This window comes from Oncorhynchus kisutch, unplaced genomic scaffold (assembly GCF_002021735.2).
Source record: "Oncorhynchus kisutch isolate 150728-3 unplaced genomic scaffold, Okis_V2 Okis09a-Okis19a_hom, whole genome shotgun sequence".
Lineage (NCBI taxonomy): Eukaryota > Metazoa > Chordata > Actinopteri > Salmoniformes > Salmonidae > Oncorhynchus > Oncorhynchus kisutch.
This window is the reverse complement of record NW_022261985.1, coordinates 9,009,952-9,031,796: the sequence shown is the minus strand read 5'-3', so window position 1 is coordinate 9,031,796 and position 21,845 is coordinate 9,009,952. Positions and strand designations below refer to the sequence as shown.

Genomic DNA, 21,845 nt, shown 5'->3' with positions numbered 1-21,845 from the left:
TCCACTGGACAGGAAGGTATGCAGCACTGAGCTCCACTGGACAGGAAGGTATGCAGCACTGAGCTCTACTGGACAGGAAGGTATGCAGCACTGAGCTCTACTGGACATGAAGGTATGCAGCACTGAGCTCTACTGAACAGGAAGGTATGCAACACTGAGCTCTACTGGACAGGAAGGTATGCAGCACTGAGCTCCACTGGACAGGAAGGTATGCAACACTGAGCTCTACTGGACAGGAAGGTATGCAGCACTGAGCTCCACTGGACAGGAAGGTATGCAGCACTGAGCTCTACTGGACAGGAAGGTATGCAGCACTGAGCTCTACTGGACAGGAAGGTATGCAGCACTGAGCTCCACTGGACAGGAAGGTATGCAGCACTGAGCTCTACTGGACAGGAAGGTATGCAGTACTGAGCTCCACTGGACAGGAAGGTATGCAGCACTGAGCTCCACTGGACAGGAAGGTATGCAGCACTGAGCTCCACTGGACAGGAAGGTATGCAGCACTGAGCTCCACTGGACAGGAAGGTATGCAGCACTGAGCTCTACTGGTCAGGAAGATATGCAGCACTGAGCTCTACTGGACAGGAAGGTATGCAGCACTGAGCTCTACTGGACAGGAAGGTATGCAGCACTGAGCTCCACTGGACAGGAAGGTATGCAGCACTGAGCTCCACTGGACAGGAAGGTATGCAACACTGAGCTCTACTGGACAGGAAGGTATGCAGCACTGAGCTCCACTGGACAGGAAGGTATGCAACACTGAGCTACACTGGACAGGAAGGTATGCAACACTGAGCTCTACTGGACAGGAAGGTATGCAGCACTGAGCTCCACTGGACAGGAAGGTATGCAGCACTGAGCTCCACTGGACAGGAAGGTATGCAGCACTGAGCTCTACTGGACAGGAAGGTATGCAGCACTGAGCTCTACTGGACATGAAGGTATGCAGCACTGAGCTCTACTGGACAGGAAGGTATGCAACACTGAGCTCTACTGGACAGGAAGGTATGCAGCACTGAGCTCCACTGGACAGGAAGGTATGCAACACTGAGCTCTACTGGACAGGAAGGTATGCAGCACTGAGCTCCACTGGACAGGAAGGTATGCAGCACTGAGCTCTACTGGACAGGAAGGTATGCAGCACTGAGCTCTACTGGACAGGAAGGTATGCAGCACTGAGCTCCACTGGACAGGAAGGTATGCAGCACTGAGCTCTACTGGACAGGAAGGTATGCAGTACTGAGCTCCACTGGACAGGAAGGTATGCAGCACTGAGCTCCACTGGACAGGAAGGTATGCAGCACTGAGCTCTACTGGACAGGAAGGTATGCAGCACTGAGCTCTACTGGACAGGAAGGTATGCAGCACTGAGCTCTACTGGACAGGAAGGTATGCAGCACTGAGCTCTACTGGACAGGAAGGTATGCAGCACTGAGCTCTACTGGACAGGAAGGTATGCAGCACTGAGCTCTACTGGACAGGAAGGTATGCAGCACTGAGCTCTACTGGACAGGAAGGTATGCAGCACTGAGCTCTACTGGACAGGAAGGTATGCAGCACTGAGCTCTACTGGACAGGAAGGTATGCAGCACTGAGCTCCACTGGACAGGAAGGTATGCAGCACTGAGCTCTACTGGACAGGAAGGTATGCAGCACTGAGCTCCACTGGACAGTAAGGTATGCAGCACTGAGCTCTACTGGACAGGAAGGTATGCAGCACTGAGCTCTACTGGACAGAAGGTATGCAGCACTGAGCTCTACTGGACAGGAAGGTATGCAGCACTGAGCTCTACTGGACAGGAAGGTATGCAGCACTGAGCTCTACTGGTCAGGAAGGTATGCAGCACTGAGCTCCACTGGTCAGGAAGGTATGCAGCACTGAGCTCCACTGGACAGGAAGGTATGCAAAACTGAGCTCCACTGGACAGGAAGGTATGCAACACTGAGCTCTACTGGACAGGAAGGTATGCAGCACTGAGCTCCACTGGACAGGAAGGTATGCAGCACTGAGCTCCACTGGACAGGAAGGTATGCAGCACTGAGCTCTACTGGACAGGAAGGTATGCAGCACTGAGCTCTACTGGACAGGAAGGTATGCAGCACTGAGCTCTACTGGACAGGAAGGTATGCAGCACTGAGCTCTACTGGACAGGAAGGTATGCAGCACTGAGCTCCACTGGACAGGAAGGTATGCAGCACTGAGCTCTACTGGACAGGAAGGTATGCAGTACTGAGCTCCACTGGACAGGAAGGTATGCAGCACTGAGCTCCACTGGACAGGAAGGTATGCAGCACTGAGCTCTACTGGACAGGAAGGTATGCAGCACTGAGCTCTACTGGACAGGAAGGTATTGCAGCACTGAGCTCTACTGGACAGGAAGGTATGCAGCACTGAGCTCTACTGGACAGGAAGGTATGCAGCACTGAGCTCTACTGGACAGGAAGGTATGCAGCACTGAGCTCTACTGGACAGGAAGGTATGCAGCACTGAGCTCTACTGGACAGGAAGGTATGCAGCACTGAGCTCTACTGGACAGGAAGGTATGCAGCACTGAGCTCCACTGGACAGGAAGGTATGCAGCACTGAGCTCTACTGGACAGGAAGGTATGCAGCACTGAGCTCCACTGGACAGGAAGGTATGCAGCACTGAGCTCTACTGGACAGGAAGGTATGCAGCACTGAGCTCTACTGGACAGGAAGGTATGCAGCACTGAGCTCTACTGGACAGGAAGGTATGCAGCACTGAGCTCTACTGGACAGGAAGGTATGCAGCACTGAGCTCTACTGGACAGGAAGGTATCTAGCACTGAGCTCTACTGGACAGGAAGGTATGCAGCACTGAGCTCTACTGGACAGGAAGGTATGCAGCACTGAGCTCCACTGGACAGGAAGGTATGCAGCACTGAGCTCTACTGGACAGGAAGGTATGCAGCACTGAGCTCCACTGGACAGGAAGGTATGCAGCACTGAGCTCTACTGGACAGGAAGGTATGCAGCACTGAGCTCCAAGTCATTAGAATTGATGTATTGCCTTCTGTTTGGCTTGGCACTAAGCTACTGCTGTATTTGAGAGTTCTCTGCAGGCAGAATGATTATACTGTAGTTCAAAGTGCTCTAAAACGGAAAAGGAACCCCATAGGGAATGACTGGGTTTTTGTAGTTTGGGCTGTAGTTTCTGTGGTCTGGGCTTGCCTGCCAGAGTCACCACTATCTCCAACTACTCAATACATCACAGTGTCAGCTCTGCTTGTACTCTCTCTCTCTCTGTCTCTCTCTCTGTCTCTCTGTCTCTCTCTCTCTCTCTTGCTCTCTCTCTCTCTCTCTCTGTCTCTCTATGTCTCTCTCTCTCTGTCTCTCTCTCTCTCGCTCTCGCTCTCGCTCTCTCTGTCTCTCTCTGTCTCTCTCTGTCTCTCTCTGTCTGTCTCTCTCTCTCTCTGTCTCTCTCTGTCTCTGTCTCTGTCTCTGTCTCTGTCTCTGTCTCTCTCTCTCTCTCTCTCTCTCTCTCTGTATCTCTCAATTCAATTCAATTCAAGGGCTTTATTGGCATGGGAAATGCATTAACATTGCCTAAGCAAGTGAGGTAGATAAAATATAAAGTGAAATAAACAATAAAAATTAACAGTAAACATTACACATACAGAAGTTTCAAAACAATAAAGACATTACAAATGTCATATTATATATATATATACAGTGTTTTAACAATGTACAAATGGTAAAGGACACAAAATAAATAAGCATAGAATGGGTTGAATTTACAATGGTGTGTGTTCTTCACTGGTTGCCCTTTTCTCGTGGCAACAGGTCACACATCTTGCTGCTGTGATGGCACACTGTGGAATTTCACCCAGTAGATATGGGAGTTTATCAAAATTGGATTTGTTTTCGAATTCTTTGTGGATCTGTGTAATCTGAGGGAAATATGTCTCTCTAATATGGTCATACATTTGGCAGGAGGTTAGGAAGTACAGCTCAGTTTCCACCTCATTTTGTGGGCAGTGAGCACATAGCCTGTCTTCTCTTGAGAGCCATGTCTGCCTACGGCGGCCTTTCTCAATAGCAAGGCTATGCTCACTGAGTCTGTACATAGTCAAAGCTTTCCTTAATTTTGGGTCAGTCACAGTGGTCAGGTATTCTGCCGCTGTGTACTCTCTGTGTAGGGCCAAATAGCATTCTAGTTTGCTCTGTTTTTTTGTTAATTCTTTCCAATGTGTCAAGTAATTATCTTTTTGTTTTCTCATGATTTGGTTGGGTCTAATTGTGCTGCTGTCCTGGGGCTCTGTAGGGTGTGTTTGTGTTTGTGAACAGAGCCCCAGGACCAGCTTGCTTAGGGGACTCCTCTCCAGGTTCATCTCTCTGTAGGTGATGGCTTTGTTATGGAAGGTTTGGGAATCGCTTCCTTTTAGGTGGTTATAGAATTTAACGGCTCTTTTCTGGATTTTGATAATTAGTGGGTATCGGCCTAATTCTACTCTGCATGCATTATTTGGTGTTCTACGTTGTACACGGAGGATATTTTTGCAGAATTCTGCATGCAGAGTCTCAATTTGGTGTTTGTCCCATTTTGTGAAGTCTTGGTTGGTGAGCGGACCCCAGACCTCAGAACCATAAAGGGCAATGGGCTCTATGACTGATTCAAGTATTTTTAGCCAAATCCTAATTGGTATGTTGAAATGTATGTTCCTTTTGATGGCATAGAATGCCCTTCTTGCCTTGTCTCTCAGATCGTTCACAGCTTTGTGGAAGTTACCTGTGGCGCTGATGTTTAGGCCAAGGTATGTATAGTTTTTTGTGTGCTCCAGGGCAACACTCTCTCTCTCTCTCTGTCTCTCTGTCTCTCTCTCTCTGTCTCTCTGTCTCTCTCTCTCTGTCTCTCTCTCTCTGTCTCTCTGTCTCTCTCTCTCTGTCTCTCTCTCTCTGTCTCTGTCTCTCTCTCTCTGTCTCTCTCTCTCTCTGTCTCTCTCTCTCTCTGTCTCTCTCTCTCTCTGTCTCTCTCTCTCTCTGTCTCTCTGTCTCTCTCTCTCTCTGTCTCTCTCTCTCTCTGTCTCTCTCTCTCAATTCAATTTGCTTTATTGGCATGCTGTATCAATGTACACATTGCCAAAGCTTACTTTGGAGAGATACAATATTAACATAATTACATTTATGATAATCATTATTGACAACAGGACAACAGTTACAACAATAATCAAGGGTCAAAATAACCCTATATTGAATAATAACAATAACAATGGTATAGAGGACATGTGCAGGTTGGTTGGTCTGCCAGACACTGTCCCTCATCTTATTGCAGGCAGCAATGTAGTACGCTGCCAACCCACAGCTCTCTGCCTCCTCCCCAAACAACAAGGGTAGCTTATTCTCATCAGAGATGTCTTCAATGTAGTGCGCTGCCAACCCACAGCTCTCTGCCTCCTCCCCCAACAACAAGGGTAGCTTATTCTCATCAGAGAGGTCTTCAATGTAGTGCGCTGCCAACCCACAGCTCTCTGCCTCCTCCCCCAACAACAAGGGTAGCTTATTCTCATCAGAGATGTCTTCAATGTAGTGCGCTGCCAACCCACAGCTCTCTGCCTCCTCCCCCAACAACAAGGGTAGCTTATTCTCATCAGAGATGTCTTCAATGTAGTGCGCTGCCAACCCACAGCTCTCTGCCTCCTCCCCCAACAACAAGGGTAGCTTATTCTCATCAGAGATGTCTTCAATGTAGTGCGCTGCCAACCCACAGCTCTCTGCCTCCTCCCCCAACAACAAGGGTAGCTTATTCTCATCAGAGATGTCTTCAATGTAGTGCGCTGCCAACCCACAGCTCTCTGCCTCCTCCCCCAACAACAAGGGTATCTTATTCTCATCAGAGAGGTCTTCAAAAACTTCAATCAAGGTTTTACATTTGGGGAAACAACACTCTCTAATTGTTTGATATTTTTTACATGTTGTCATTGTTGCACAGCCTCTCCTCTACAGGGAGCTGGGCTTGGTAATGATATGAGAGGGTGTGTGTGTGTGTGGGTCTTTTCAATGAATTTTCCGAGAGGAGAGAATATGACTTTGTGCTGGCTAATCTTTACATTGCATTTAGAGGGGGTTGATGGGGTGTATAATTTACTGTTCGAATTTCACATTTTTACAATCTTGCTCATTTCCATTTTGATCAACCTTAGCGAATGAAAGGCCAAGAATGCAACGTCTGCCACGCCCACTGTAGCGCAGCGTGGAATCTTGCTTCGCGTTGATGCAGACAACTAGTTCCACAAGGCGAACCCGCTCCGAGTAACCGCAGCCTCGAGCCCAGATGCGACTCTGTCTCCTCTGGGGCGCGTTGGGCGGGAGGCTATGATAAAGACTGAACTTGGTAACTTGCACACAGTATAACATAAACGCAATTGAATGCAAGTTATAGCAGGGTTGGATCGTTGTAATTCTCGACATTGAACCCTGATTTTAACCTCACCAGCAGCCGATACAGACAGACAAAAAGGACCGCTTCTTGTTCCTCCCGAATCGCCTTTGAATGTGAGCTGTCCGCGGTACCTGGACGGGAAAGATGCAGCAAAGAAGATGCAGCTTTTTTATGGTTTTATCCTTTTTACTACAGATGGGAAACGCAGGTAAGTGGCGCAGATTACGACACCAATAACCCAGCAAGCATTCAAATAGATTCAATGAATGTCATCACTGACTGGTGTTATAGCCTATTGTCCAGTTAGTGCACAGAAACACCTATACCATTCAATGCAACTCCATAACCTATGCTTTCAGCATCACGCATAGCAGGCACATCTGTATGTAGTTTATACAGGGTTGTAATGGTATTTGTTTTGTCAGGTGCTGCGTGCATGTTGTTGCTGCATGCATGATTTATGCCAATGATGAGGAATAGGGCGACCGTCAATATGTAACGGTGCATTAGAAGCATAACCATCTTATGTTTCATCTGAATTTTTCATGCAACAAAGACAGAATCGAAGTTGTTCCGTTTGTGTGGTCCGTCTGCAAATGCATAAAACTCGAGGCTGAAAGCCGATCGAATAGAATCCCACCTCTAATCCAATAAGGAAGCGTGTTTTCAGGACCATGGCTAGCAACCGGCCGAAAACAACACTACTGTCGTTAGGGAGAAAATGTCTCAACTGTGTTTGTGAAAGAGGAAGGGTCGCGCAGCAGTAATGACCTGGATGAAGGAGACTGTATTGTGAACGGTGTTAGTCTAAAGACAATGCCACGTAATATACACGTTGTTTTACAGAGAATGTACAATACAATAATTACCGAGTTTACTATTGTGATATTCTACATAGATTTTACAGCTGGCATTACTGTATCATACTGATACACAGTTTATTACAGGTTAAGAGGGGGAGAGAGGAGGAGAGCAAGAGAGGAGAGAGGGGGGAGAGAGAGAGACATGTAGATAGACTACATGTATTTATTCTGCTCTTAGTCTATACCAGAAGACCATTGATAAACCTGTCATTGTGACTCAGAGAGATACTGTAAAACCAACGCAGCCTGTAAACTAGATGTCTAGAGAAGATCATCTGGCTGTTACCATAGAGATCTTTTTAAATTCCACTAGCATTCTAATTCCTAACTCTATGCTTGTCACTCAGTGAAGGTCAATGGGAAAAACCCATGTGATTGGCAGCTGTTGACCTCCAGGCCTACGCCCCTGAGTTCTAGAATGCTTATTCTGTTCTACACTCTCAGAAGAAGCCGAAATGATTCCTAAAATCAGAGCTTTCATTCTCTTCACTGGCATCAGATATAGTGTGATGTATTACTAGGAGGGATGACATTTCTTCTTCCCACTTCCCTTCCATACCACCTTGCTGTGCTGACACGCGTGCCTGGCACATGAGGAAATGTGATCTTTCTCTCCCCATATCTCTCTCTCTCTCACCCTCCCTCCCTTTCTCTCTCTCTCTCTCTCTCTCGCTCTCTCTCTCGCTCTCTCTCTCCCTACTGTATCTCTCTCCCTGCTGCCTGCTGCCTGCTGCCTCCGCCTCTCAATCTGGAAAATGAATAACAACATGACATTCACTCGAGAAAGAGTGAGAGAAACAGTGAGCAAGCACAGAGAGCAGGGAGAGAGAGAGAGCACAGAAGGAGAGAGCACAGAGAGAAAGAGAGAGGGAGCAGGGAGAGAGAGAGCACAGGGAGCAGGGAGAGAGAGCACAGAGAGAGAGAGCACAGAGAGCAGGGAGAGAGAGCACAGAGAGAGCACAGAGAGAAAGAGAGGGGGAGCAGGGAGAGAGGGCACAGAGAGCAGGGAGAGAGAGAGCACAGAGAGCAGGGAGAGGGAGAGAGAGAGCACAGAGAGAGAGAGAGAGCCAGAGAGAGAAAGTGAAAGAGAGAGAGAAAGAGCACCGAGAGAGAGAGACAGAGAGAGAAAGTGAAAGAGAGAGAGAGCACAGAGAGCAGGGAGAGGGAGAAAGAGGAAAAGGGGCAGGTTTCATGGCTCGGGGCATGAGCGGATGACTGATCAGCTTAATTAAACAAATACCAAAGACTATGAACACTATCCATCCCTCTCTCTCCTTCTTTTCTGTCATATCAGACTATGTAGAACATCCCTCTCTCTCTCCTTCTTCTCTATAATACCAGACTATGTAGAACAACCATCTCTCTCTCCTTCTTTTCTGTCATATCAGACTATGTAGAACATCTCTCTCTCTCTCCTTCTTCTCTATAATACCAGACTATGTAGAACAACCATCTCTCTCTCTCTCTCCTTCTTCTCTATAATACCAGACTATATAGAACAACCCTCTCTCTCTCTCTCCTTCTTCTCTATAATACCAGACTATATAGAACTACCCTCTCTCTCTCCTTCTTCTCTATAATACCAGACTATATAGAACAACCCTCTCTCTCTCCTTCTTCTCTATAATACCAGACTATATAGAACAACCCTCTCTCTCTCCTTCTTCTCTATAATACCAGACTATATAGAACAACCCTCTCTCTCTCTCTCCTTCTTCTCTATAATACCAGACTATATAGAACTACCCTCTCTCTCTCCTTCTTCTCTATAATACCAGACTATATAGAACAACCCTCTCTCTCTCCTTCTTCTCTATAATACCAGACAATATAGAACAACCATCTCTCTCTCCTTCTTCTCTATAATACCAGACTATATAGAACATCTCTCTCTCTCTCTCTCCTTCTCTTATCCATTCTGTCTCTTCCTTGCTTTCCTATGAACTGTGTGATGCTCTCGTTCTTCCTCTTTCTCTTTCTTGTCTGTGAGGGATTAATTTTTTAAAACTGAGAGCTCAAAATGAAACTTGATGTCAATAAATCTTGATTAGCATTTTGAGTCCAAAGAAACCATATGGGTAAACCTGCAGCTAGCATAGCATCAACCATATTGGTATACCTGCAGCTAGCATAGCTTCAACCATAGTGGTAGACCTACAGCTAGCATAGCATCAACCAGAGTGGTAAGACCTACAGCTAGCATAGCATCAACCATAGTGGTAGACCTGCAGCTAGCATAGCATCAACCAGAGTGGTAGACCTGCAGCTAGCATAGCATCAACCAGAGTGTTAAGACCTAGAGCTAGCATAGCATCAACCATAGTGGTAGACCTGCAGCTAGCATAGCATCAACCAGAGTGGTAAGACCTACAGCAAGCATAGCATCAACCATATTGGTAGACCTACAGCTAGCACAGCATCAACCATAGTGGTAGACCTGCAGCTAGCATAGGATCAACCATAGTGGTAGACCTGCAGCTATCATAGCATCAACCATAGTGGTAGACCTGCAGATAGCACAGCATCAACCAGAGTGATAGACCTGCAGCTATCATAGCATCAACCATAGTGGTAGACCTGCAGATAGCACAGCATCAACCAGAGTGGTAAGACCTAGAGCTAGCATAGCATCAACCATAGTGGTAGACCTACAGCTAGCATAGCATCAACCATAGTGGTAGACCTACAGCTAGCACAGCTTCAACCAGAGTGGTAGACCTGCAGCTAGCATAGCATCAACCATAGTGGTAGACCTGCAGATAGCACAGCATCAACCAGAGTGGTAAGACCTGCAGCTAGCATAGCATCAACCATAGTGTTGAACCTGCAGCTAGCATAGCATCAACCATAGTGGTAGACCTGCAGCTAGCATCAACCCATTCCCTCTCTCTTTGTAGATGTTTTTTCTGGTGACCATGACCGCTACACGACCAGGACCGGTGAGGGGAGGAGGTGGTCGGACAGCCCAGTCCTGGTGTACCGTCACGTGGACCAAGATGGCCAGGAGAGGACCCTGAGTCTGGAGACACCCGGGTGGCAGCGTGGTGGGGACAGAGACAGTCTCCATGCCTTGGTTAACACCCTCAGTGCCCAGCACCAGGCCAGACTGGACAGCTTCAGGTAAAGAGGGATGCTTGAAACCAACACAGTCCATCACATAACAAAAAATGAAACGCATTTAAAAAACAAAATGAAACGCAGATGTAGTGAGGATGTTGTGTTTGAGATGCAAGAGACATTCACAGAAAGGGACACAATAAAGAATTATTCAACACAATTTAACCTTTAGTTTAATAGTATTTTACAACCAACTCTCTTTGTTGTCTTGTATCTCATGTTACTGTATGTAATACTGCGATTCAGGTTCTACCTGCCGTAGTACACATGAAATGGAACTAATGAGATGTCTCCATAGTGCACCCTGATCATACAGAATGTTTCAGCAGGGACATGGCCAGGGTGGACAGCCTCCTCACCCAGTCCTCCCAGACCCATGCCAGGCTGGCTAAGCTGATGCCCGCTGCCCTGCTGGAGTCCCAGTCCCGCCAGGCGCCCCGTGGGCATGGAGCCGTCAGCCTGTTGGCACAGCCGGAGCAGGAGGTACGGGTGGAGAACGCTCCGGTCTCAGCGCGCTGTATGGTCACCGTGGTGAGTAGAGTGTAGATATTTCCCATCTACACTCTGGATGTATTGATGGGTCGCTCCACCAGTCCCTTTGGAGATGTGTACCTTGGTAAAAAAACAGGTTGACAGTAGCAGGGTTGACAGTAACAGGGTTGACCACCAGTGCCTTTGGAGATGTGTACCTTGGTAAAAAAAAAAACAGGTTGACAGTAGCAGGGTTGACAGTAACAGGGTTGACCACCAGTGCCTTTGGAGATGTGTACCTTGGTAAAAAAAAAAACTGGTTGACAGTAGCAGGGTTGACAGTAACAGGGTTGACCACCAGTGCCTTTGGAGATGTGTACCTTGGTAAAAAATAATAATTAAAAACACATTTGATTTCACCTCATTTCAACATTCTGTCATAAAGAGATGTTCAACTTAATAAAATCACGTTTTCCCATTTCAAACTGTTAAATAAAAAAGTGTCAAGTAGAGGAACAGGGTTGACAGTAACAGGGTTGACAGTAACACAGTAACAGGGTTGACAGTAACAGGGTTGACCGTAACAGGGTTGACAGTAACAGGGTTGACAGTAACAGGGTTGACAGTAACAGGTTTGACAGTAACAGGGTTGACAGTAACAGGTTTGACAGTAACAGGGTTGACAGTAACAGGGTTGACAGTAACAGGGTTGACAGTAACAGGGTTGACAGTAACAGGGTTGACAGTAACAGGGTTGACAGTAACAGGGTTGACAGTAACAGGGTTGACAGTAACACAGTAACAGGGTTGACAGTAACAGGGTTGACAGTAACAGGGTTGACAGTAACACAGTAACAGGGTTGACAGTAACAGGGTTGACAGTAACAGGGTTGACAGTAACACAGTAACAGGGTTGACAGTAACAGGGTTGACAGTAACAGGGTTGACAGTAACAGGGTTGACAGTAACAGGGTTGACAGTAACAGGGTTGACAGTAACAGGGTTGACCGTGACAGGGTTGACAATAACAGGGTTGACAGTAACAGGGCTGACAGTAACAGGGCTGACAGTAACAGGTTTGACAGTAACAGGTTTGACAGTAACAGGTTTGACAGTGACAGGGTTGACAATAACAGGGTTGACAATAACAGGGTTGACAATAACAGGGTTGACAATAACAGGGTTGACAGTAACAGGGTTGACAGTAACACAGTAACAGGGTTGACTGTAACAGGGTTGACAGTAACACAGTAACAGGGTTGACCGTAACAGGGTTGACAGTAACAGGGTTGACAGTGACAGGGTTGACAGTTACAGGGTTGACAGTGACAGGGTTAACAGTAACAGGGTTGACCGTAACAGGGTTGACAGTGACAGGGTTAACAGTAACAGGGTTGACCGTAACAGGGTTGACAGTAACACAGTAACGGGGTTGACTGTAACAGGGTTGACCGTAACAGGGTTGACCGTAACAAGATTGACCGTAACAGCGTTGACCGCGGCAGGGTTGACCGTGGAGGGGTTGACCGTGGTAGATTAAATTTTTAATCAGCCATAAATCCCCTAGTGACAGGGGAAAGTGGGTTAAAAGTCACAGAGGGACACGTCAAAATGCTGAAGTTGAGCACTTTAGCAAGTCTTTATTTCTATAAAAAAAAATATTGATTTAAATTCGCCATGTGGTCTTTAAACCACATGGAGAAAACCACAGACACCCATACATACCCCACAAGACACAACTCTGTATTGGTGCAGAATTTCTTCTTAAAACAACAAAAAGACACTCATTTCGTGGAATGACCCAGATGATGATTGATGATGGGTGACTGCGATTTTATGGATTTTCACTTTGGTATCTTGAGCCAGTGGAGTCAAGAGACGTTGGTTGCAAACAATCATGAATATATGAACTCCTGTGAGCCCGACACTCTGGGTGTCGGTCTGAAACCTCAGGAAATACAATCATGAATATATGAACTCCTGTGAGCCCGACACTCTGGGTGTCGGTCTGAAACCTCAGGAAATACAATCATGAATATATGAACTCCTGTGATCCCGACACTCTGGGTGTCGGTCTGAAACCTCAGGACATGGGATTCCATCCAGAAGCAGCACTGAATGTATAGCAGACCAGGTTGGAGGATTCCCATCCTATGGATTTTCACTTTGAGAAATGATTTACTATCGTAACACAGTGGATTCAGAGTCCTTGATTGTAGATAATGATGATTGATTGATTGATCATTTAATTGATCATTTAACACATCAAGAGCTCTTGCTGAGACATGGGTGTTGACTGTTCAGAGTGAGGGTGGAGGATGTGGGAAGAGGCCCAGGTTGAAGCCATTGGTCCTGAAGGTGGGCGAGGCCTGGCTGGGGCCAGATGGCCCCGATGTCCCCCTCTCTGTGATGGATGAGAAAGACCATCTGCTATTATAACAGGCAGGCCTTCAGAAGGAGTGTGCGTGTGTCAGTGTGTCTGTGTGTCAGTGTGTCTGTGTGTTAGTGTGTCTGTGTGTGTGTCTGTGTGTCCCCTCACAGTCTCTGTCGTTCCACGAGATGTTGTTTCATACATTTTTTAAGGGAATCTTGCTGTTTTCTTGAGTAATTTGAGGTGAAAGGGAGTTCCATGTGATCATGGCTCTGTAGAATACTGTGTGTTGCAGTGAGTTCGTTTTGAACTTGGGGACTGTGAAGAGACCCCTAGTGAAATGCCTTGTGGGTGTCTGAGCTGAATGTTATTTGATTACGTAGACAATCTGGAACTTTCATCACGGTAATATTTCTCATTAAAACAACTAGAAGAGAAGCAGTTGATCTCTTGTCAAAACCTCAACCAGGTTAAAGACGGGCATTTAGTTGATGTTAGTTCTGTATGTGGAGTTAAGGGCTTCTCTGTTTTGAACCAGCAGTATTAACCATAGCTGTCTCGATCTGTCTTGTCTCTGTCTGCAGTATTAACCATAGCTGTCTCGATCTGTCTTGTCTCTGTCTGCAGTATTAACCATAGTTGTCTCGATCTGTCTTGTCTCTGTCTGCAGTATTAACCATAGCTGTCTCGATCTGTCTTGTCTCTGTCTGCAGTATTAACCATAGTTGTCTCGATCTGTCTTGTCTCTGTCTGCAGTATTAACCATAGCTGTCTCGATCTGTCTTGTCTCTGTCTGCAGTATTAACCATAGTTGTCTCGATCTGTCTTGTCTCTGTCTGCAGTATTAACCATAGTTGTCTCGATCTGTCTTGTCTCTGTCTGCAGTATTAACCATAGTTGTCTCGATCTGTCTTGTCTCTGTCAGCAGTATTAACCATAGCTGTCTCGATCTGTCTTGTCTCTGTCTGCAGTATTAACCATAGCTGTCTCGATCTGTCTTGTCTCTGTCTGCAGTATTAACCATAGTTGTCTCGATCTGTCTTGTCTCTGTCTGCAGTATTAACCATAGCTGTCTCGATCTGTCTTGTCTCTGTCTGCAGTATTAACCATAGCTGTCTCGATCTGTCTTGTCTCTGTCAGCAGTATTAACCATAGCTGTCTCGATCTGTCTTGTCTCTGTCTGCAGTATTAACCATAGCTGTCTCGATCTGTCTTGTCTCTGTCAGCAGTATTAACCATAGCTGTCTCGATCTGTCTTGTCTCTGTCTGCAGTATTAACCATAGTTGTCTCGATCTGTCTTGTCTCTGTCTGCAGTATTAACCATAGTTGTCTCGATCTGTCTTGTCTGCACCTGACCCTATTACCGGACAGTAATCAAGATGGGACAAGACCAGAGCCTGAAAACACATATTTTATAAAAGACATACCCCCTCCCCATTCTCACAACAACTTGGTCAATATGAGTCGACTGTAATAATATACCATCCTGTGTGTTATATCTAGGAGTTAAACTTCCTCCACTTTCTCAATGGCCTCACCCTTTCTACACCAACTCCAGTTGAGGTTTATGTCTTTAGAAAAGGTTTGGAACCAAATACAAATGCTTTTAGTCTGAGATGTGTTTAGTTTTACTATCAGTCAGCCATTCCCACTGTGACTCCTGTTTGTAGAAGGTCAGTGAGCTCACTGGCTTTGAGGTGCTGACATGTAGACTGGGGAGTCATCCGTATTCATAGTCATTCTAGCTTGGTGTAAAACCAGTGGAAAGTTATCTGTAAAAATAGAGAAGAGTAACGGACCAAGACAACAGCCCTAAGCAATAAGCAGAGACATGGTACTGTACTGTGAGAGTAACGGACCAAAACAACAGCCCTAAGCAATAAGCAGAGACATTGTACTGTACTGGGAGAGTAACGGACCAAGACATCAGCCCTAAGCAATAAGCAGAGACATGGTACTGTACTGGGAGAGTAAAGGACCAAGACAACAGCCCTAAGCAATAAGCAGAGACATGGTACTGTACTGTGAGAGTAACGGACCAAAACAACAGCCCTAAGCAATAAGCAGAGACATTGTACTGTACTGTGAGAGTAACGGACCAAAACAACAGCCCTAAGCAATAAGCATAGACATGGTACTGTACTGGGAGAGTAACGGACCAAAACAACAGCCCTAAGCAATAAGCAGAGACATGGTACTGTACTGGGAGAGTAACGGACCAAAACAACAGCCCTAAGCAATAAGCAGAGACATGGTACTGTACTGGGAGAGTAATGGACCAAGACAACAGCCCTAAGCAATAAGCAGAGACATGGTGCTGTACTGGGAGAGTAACGGACCAAGACAACAGCCCTAAGCAATAAGCAGAGACATTGTACTGTACTGGGAGAGTAACGGACCAAAACAACAGCCCTAAGCAATAAGCAGAGACATTGTACTGTACTGGGAGAGTAACGGACCAAGACAACAGCCCTAAGCAATAAGCAGAGACATTGTACTGTACTGGGAGAGTAACGGACCAAGACAACAGCCCTAAGCAATAAGCAGAGACATTGTACTGTACTGGGAGAGTAACGGACCAAAACAACAGCCCTAAGCAATAAGCAGAGACATTGTACTGTACTGGGAGAGTAACGGACCAAAACAACAGCCCTAAGCAATAAGCAGAGACATTGTACTGTACTGGGAGAGTAACGGACCAAGACAACAGCCCTAAGCAATAAGCAGAGACATTGTACTGTACTGGGAGAGTAACGGACCAAGACAACAGCCCTAAGCAATAAGCAGAGACATTGTACTGTACTGGGAGAGTAACGGACCAAGACAACAGCCCTAAGCAATAAGCAGAGACATGGTGCTGTACTGGGAGAGTAACGGACCAAGACAACAGCCCTAAGCAATAAGCAGAGACATGGTGCTGTACTGGGAGAGTAACGGACCAAGACAACAGCCCTAAGCAATAAGCAGAGACATTGTACTGTACTGGGAGAGTAACGGACCAAGACAACAGCCCTAAGCAATAAGCAGAGACATGGTACTGTACTGGGAGAGTAACGGACCAAAACAACAGCCCTAAGCAATAAGCAGAGACATGGTACTGTACTGGGAGAGTAACGGACCAAGACAACAGCCCTAAGCAATAAGCAGAGACATTGTACTGTACTGTGAGAGTAACGGACCAAAACAACAGCCCTAAGCAATAAGCAGAGACATGGTACTGTACTGTGAGAGTAACGGACCAAAACAACAGCCCTAAGCAATAAGCAGAGACATTGTACTGTACTGTGAGAGTAACGGACCAAAACAACAGCCCTAAGCAATAAGCAGAGACATGGTACTGTACTGGGAGAGTAACGGACCAAAACAACAGCCCTAAGCAATAAGCAGAGACATGGTACTGTACTGGGAGAGTAACGGACCAAAACAACAGCCCTAAGCAATAAGCAGAGACATGGTACTGTACTGGGAGAGTAACGGACCAAGACAACAGCCCTAAGCAATAAGCAGAGACATGGTGCTGTACTGGGAGAGTAACGGACCAAGACAACAGCCCTAAGCAATAAGCAGAGACATTGTACTGTACTGGGAGAGTAACGGACCAAAACAACAGCCCTAAGCAATAAGCAGAGACATTGTACTGTACTGGGAGAGTAACGGACCAAGACAACAGCCCTAAGCAATAAGCAGAGACATTGTACTGTACTGGGAGAGTAACGGACCAAGACAACAGCCCTAAGCAATAAGCAGAGACATTGTACTGTACTGGGAGAGTAACGGACCAAAACAACAGCCCTAAGCAATAAGCAGAGACATTGTACTGTACTGGGAGAGTAACGGACCAAAACAACAGCCCTAAGCAATAAGCAGAGACATTGTACTGTACTGGGAGAGTAACGGACCAAGACAACAGCCCTAAGCAATAAGCAGAGACATTGTACTGTACTGGGAGAGTAACGGACCAAGACAACAGCCCTAAGCAATAAGCAGAGACATTGTACTGTACTGGGAGAGTAACGGACCAAGACAACAGCCCTAAGCAATAAGCAGAGACATGGTGCTGTACTGGGAGAGTAACGGACCAAGACAACAGCCCTAAGCAATAAGCAGAGACATGGTGCTGTACTGGGAGAGTAACGGACCAAGACAACAGCCCTAAGCAATAAGCAGAGACATTGTACTGTACTGGGAGAGTAACGGACCAAGACAACAGCCCTAAGCAATAAGCAGAGACATGGTACTGTACTGTGAGAGTAACGGACCAAAACAACAGCCCTAAGCAATAAGCAGAGACATTGTACTGTACTGTGAGAGTAACGGACCAAAACAACAGCCCTAAGCAATAAGCAGAGACATGGTACTGTACTGGGAGAGTAACGGACCAAAACAACAGCCCTAAGCAATAAGCAGAGACATGGTACTGTACTGGGAGAGTAACGGACCAAAACAACAGCCCTAAGCAATAAGCAGAGACATGGTACTGTACTGGGAGAGTAACGGACCAAGACAACAGCCCTAAGCAATAAGCAGAGACATGGTGCTGTACTGGGAGAGTAACGGACCAAGACAACAGCCCTAAGCAATAAGCAGAGACATTGTACTGTACTGGGAGAGTAACGGACCAAAACAACAGCCCTAAGCAATAAGCAGAGACATTGTACTGTACTGGGAGAGTAACGGACCAAGACAACAGCCCTAAGCAATAAGCAGAGACATTGTACTGTACTGGGAGAGTAACGGACCAAAACAACAGCCCTAAGCAATAAGCAGAGACATTGTACTGTACTGGGAGAGTAACGGACCAAAACAACAGCCCTAAGCAATAAGCAGAGACATTGTACTGTACTGGGAGAGTAACGGACCAAGACAACAGCCCTAAGCAATAAGCAGAGACATTGTACTGTACTGGGAGAGTAACGGACCAAGACAACAGCCCTAAGCAATAAGCAGAGACATTGTACTGTACTGGGAGAGTAACGGACCAAGACAACAGCCCTAAGCAATAAGCAGAGACATGGTGCTGTACTGGGAGAGTAACGGACCAAGACAACAGCCCTAAGCAATAAGCAGAGACATGGTGCTGTACTGGGAGAGTAACGGACCAAGACAACAGCCCTAAGCAATAAGCAGAGACATTGTACTGTACTGGGAGAGTAACGGACCAAGACAACAGCCCTAAGCAATAAGCAGAGACATGGTACTGTACTGGGAGAGTAACGGACCAAAACAACAGCCCTAAGCAATAAGCAGAGACATGGTACTGTACTGGGAGAGTAACGGACCAAGACAACAGCCCTAAGCAATAAGCAGAGACATTGTACTGTACTGGGAGAGTAACGGACCAAGACAACACCCCTAAGCAATAAGCAGAGACATTGTACTGTACTGGGAGAGTAACGGACCAAGACAACAGCCCTAAGCAATAAGCAGAGACACTGTACTGGGAGAGTAACGGACCAAGACAACAGCCCTAAGCAATAAGCAGAGACATGGTGCTGTACTGGGAGAGTAACGGACCAAGTCAACAGCCCTAAGAAAATAAGCAGAGACATGGTGCTGTACTGGGAGAGTAACGGACCAAGACAACAGCCCTAAGCAATAAGCAGAGACATTGTACTGTACTGGGAGAGTAACGGACCAAGACAACAGCCCTAAACAATAAGCAGAGACATGGTACTGTACTGGGAGAGTTGAATGTTGTGTGTGTTTGTTTGTGTGTGTGCATGTGTACCAGGTGTGTATGTGTTCTCTCGTATGTGTTCTCTCGGATTTGATATGTTTTCATCCTATAGATTCCATATGTGTTCGCTCCTATAGATTCTATATGTGTTCTCTCTCCTATAGATTCTATATGTGTTCTCTCTCCCATAGATTCCATATGTGTTCGCTCCTATAGATTCTATATGTGTTCTCTCCTATAGATTCTATATGTGTTCTCTCCCATAGATTCTATATGTGTTCTCTCTCCTATAGATTCTGTATGTGTTCTCTCCTATAGATTCTATATGTGCTCTCTCCCATAGATTCTATATGTGTTCTCTCCCATAGATTCTATGTGTTCTCCTATAGATTCTATATGTGTTCTCTCCTATAGATTCTATATGTGTTCTCTCCCATAGATTCTATATGTGTTCTCTCTCCTATAGATTCTGTATGTGTTCTCTCCTATAGATTCTATATGTGCTCTCTCCCATAGATTCTATATGTGTTCTCTCCCATAGATTCTATGTGTTCTCCTATAGATTCTATATGTGTTCTCTCTCCTATAGATTCTATATGTGTTCTCTCTCCCATAGATTCCATATGTGTTCTCTCTCCTATAGATTCTATATGTGTTCTCTCCTATAGATTCTGTATGTGTTCTCTCCTATAGATTCTGTATGTGTTCTCTCTCCTATAGATTCTGTATGTGTTCTCTCCTATAGATTCTGTATGTGTTCTCTCTCCTATAGATTCTGTATGTGTTCTCTCTCCTATAGATTCTGTATGTGTTCTCTCCTATAGATTATGTATGTGTTCTCTCCTATAGATTCTGTATGTGTTCTCTCTCCCATAGATTCCACATGTGTTCTCTCTCCTATAGATTCCACATGTGTTCTCTCTCCTATAGATTCCACATGTGTTCTCTCTCCTATAGATTCTGTATGTGTTCTCTCCTATAGATTATGTATGTGTTCTCTCCTATAGATTCTGTATGTGTTCTCTCTCCCATAGATTCCACATGTGTTCTCTCTCCTATAGATTCCACATGTGTTCTCTCTCCTATAGATTCCACATGTGTTCTCTCTCCTATAGATTCCACATGTGTTCTCTCCTATAGATTCTATATGTGTTCTCTCTCCTATAGATTCTGTATGTGTTCTCTCCTATAGATTCTGTATGTGTTCTCTCCTATAGATTCTATATGTGTTCTCTCCCATAGATTCTATATGTGTTCTCTCCCATAGATTCTGTATGTGTTCTCTCCTATAGATTCTGTATGTGTTCTCTCCTATAGATTCTATATGTGTTCTCTCCCATAGATTCTATATGTGTTCTCTCCCATAGATTCTATATGTGTTCTCTCGTATAGATTCTATATGTGTTCTCTCCTATAGATTCTGTATGTGTTCTCTCCTATAGATTCTGTATGTGTTCTCTCCTATAGATTCTATATGTGTTCTCTCCTATAGATTCTATATGTGTTCTCTCCCATAGATTCTATATGTGTTCTCTCGTATAGATTGTGTATGTGTTGTCTCCTATAGATTCTATATGTGTTCTCTCGTATAGATTGTGTATGTGTTGTCTCCTATAGATTCTATATGTGTTCTCTCGTATAGATTGTGTATGTGTTGTCTCCTATAGATTGTATATAATGTTACGTAACATTAACGATTAGATAAGTATATAGATTGTATATGTCTGAATATCATGGTTAGTGTGGTGTTGATCCATCTACCTCAACAATGAGTCATTACGTAACATTAACGATTAGATACGTTGCTTTGACCTTCACTTTCACATTGAGATTCTCTTACAGCGCCAGCTGAACCCCACCAGACGCGCGCGCACACACACACACACACACACACACACACACACACACACACACACACACACACACACACACACACACACACACACACACACACACACACACACACACACACACACACACACACACACACCACCTCAGGAGACAACGGGCTGCTCTGTGGTGTTATTTTCCACCAGTGTATTGTGTTCTAACTAGACAGAGAGGCGTCTGCTGTCAGAACGCTGCTGGAAAACATCTTTATCTACAAGAGAACAGAGACTCTGTCTGTCTGTCTGTCTGTCTGTCTGTCTGTCTGTCTGTCTGTCTGTCTGTCTGTCTGTCTGTCTGTCTGTCTGTCTGTCTGTCTGTCTGTGTCTGTGTCTGTGTCTGATCTCAGTTTTGGAGGTGGACTAACCCTAGTTGTATTCCTCCAACACGATCCCCTGTCTAGCCGTTGTCCCCTGGCTAGCCATAGACCCCTACTTCTCCACTGGAAAATTCAAGTCTGACTCCTAAATGGCACAATATTCCCTCTATAGTGCACTACAGAGCCATATGGGCCCTGTTCAAAATGAGTGCACTATGTAAGGAATAGAGTGCCATTCAGGATGCACCCTTAAAATCAATCACTTTACTGGCTCAATGGTCCCTTCAGCACTCTGTCTGTAGACCGACCAGAATCCTCTGATTTAACAACTGATCTCAAGAGAAAGGAGGGAGGGAGAGAGAGAACGAGATAGAGAAACAAACAGATAGGCAGAGTGAGAGAGATATATAGAGAGAGGGGAGGAAGACCAGAGAGAGAGAGAGATTGGGGGGACTCCTATGGACTATTAAATACACATCACTACACTGATGAGACAGACTGTAAAGGGATGAGACAGACTGTACAGGGATGAGACAGACTGTACATGGATGAGACAGACTGTACATGGATGAGACAGACTGTACATGGATGAGACAGACTGTATATAGATGATACAGACTGTAAAGGGATGAGACAGACTGTAAAGGGATGAGACAGACTGTACATGGATGAGACAGACTGTACATTGATGAGACAGACTGTAAAGGGATGAGACAGACTGTAAAGGGATGAGAC

The 21,845-nt window shown here is 45.6% G+C and overlaps 1 protein-coding gene across 1 annotated transcript in view; it reads left to right on the top strand.

The window, feature by feature from the left end:
* Positions 1 to 6,157: 6,157 nt before the first annotated feature.
* LOC109885543 (receptor-type tyrosine-protein phosphatase R) overlaps positions 6,158 to 21,845 on the top strand; it is a 115,241-nt gene continuing 99,553 nt past the window's right edge. The window contains 3 exon segments of the mRNA XM_031815255.1: positions 6,158 to 6,612; positions 10,165 to 10,387; positions 10,711 to 10,915. Coding sequence (XP_031671115.1) covers positions 6,600 to 6,612; positions 10,165 to 10,387; positions 10,711 to 10,915 — 441 coding nt within the window. The 5' untranslated portion in view covers positions 6,158 to 6,599.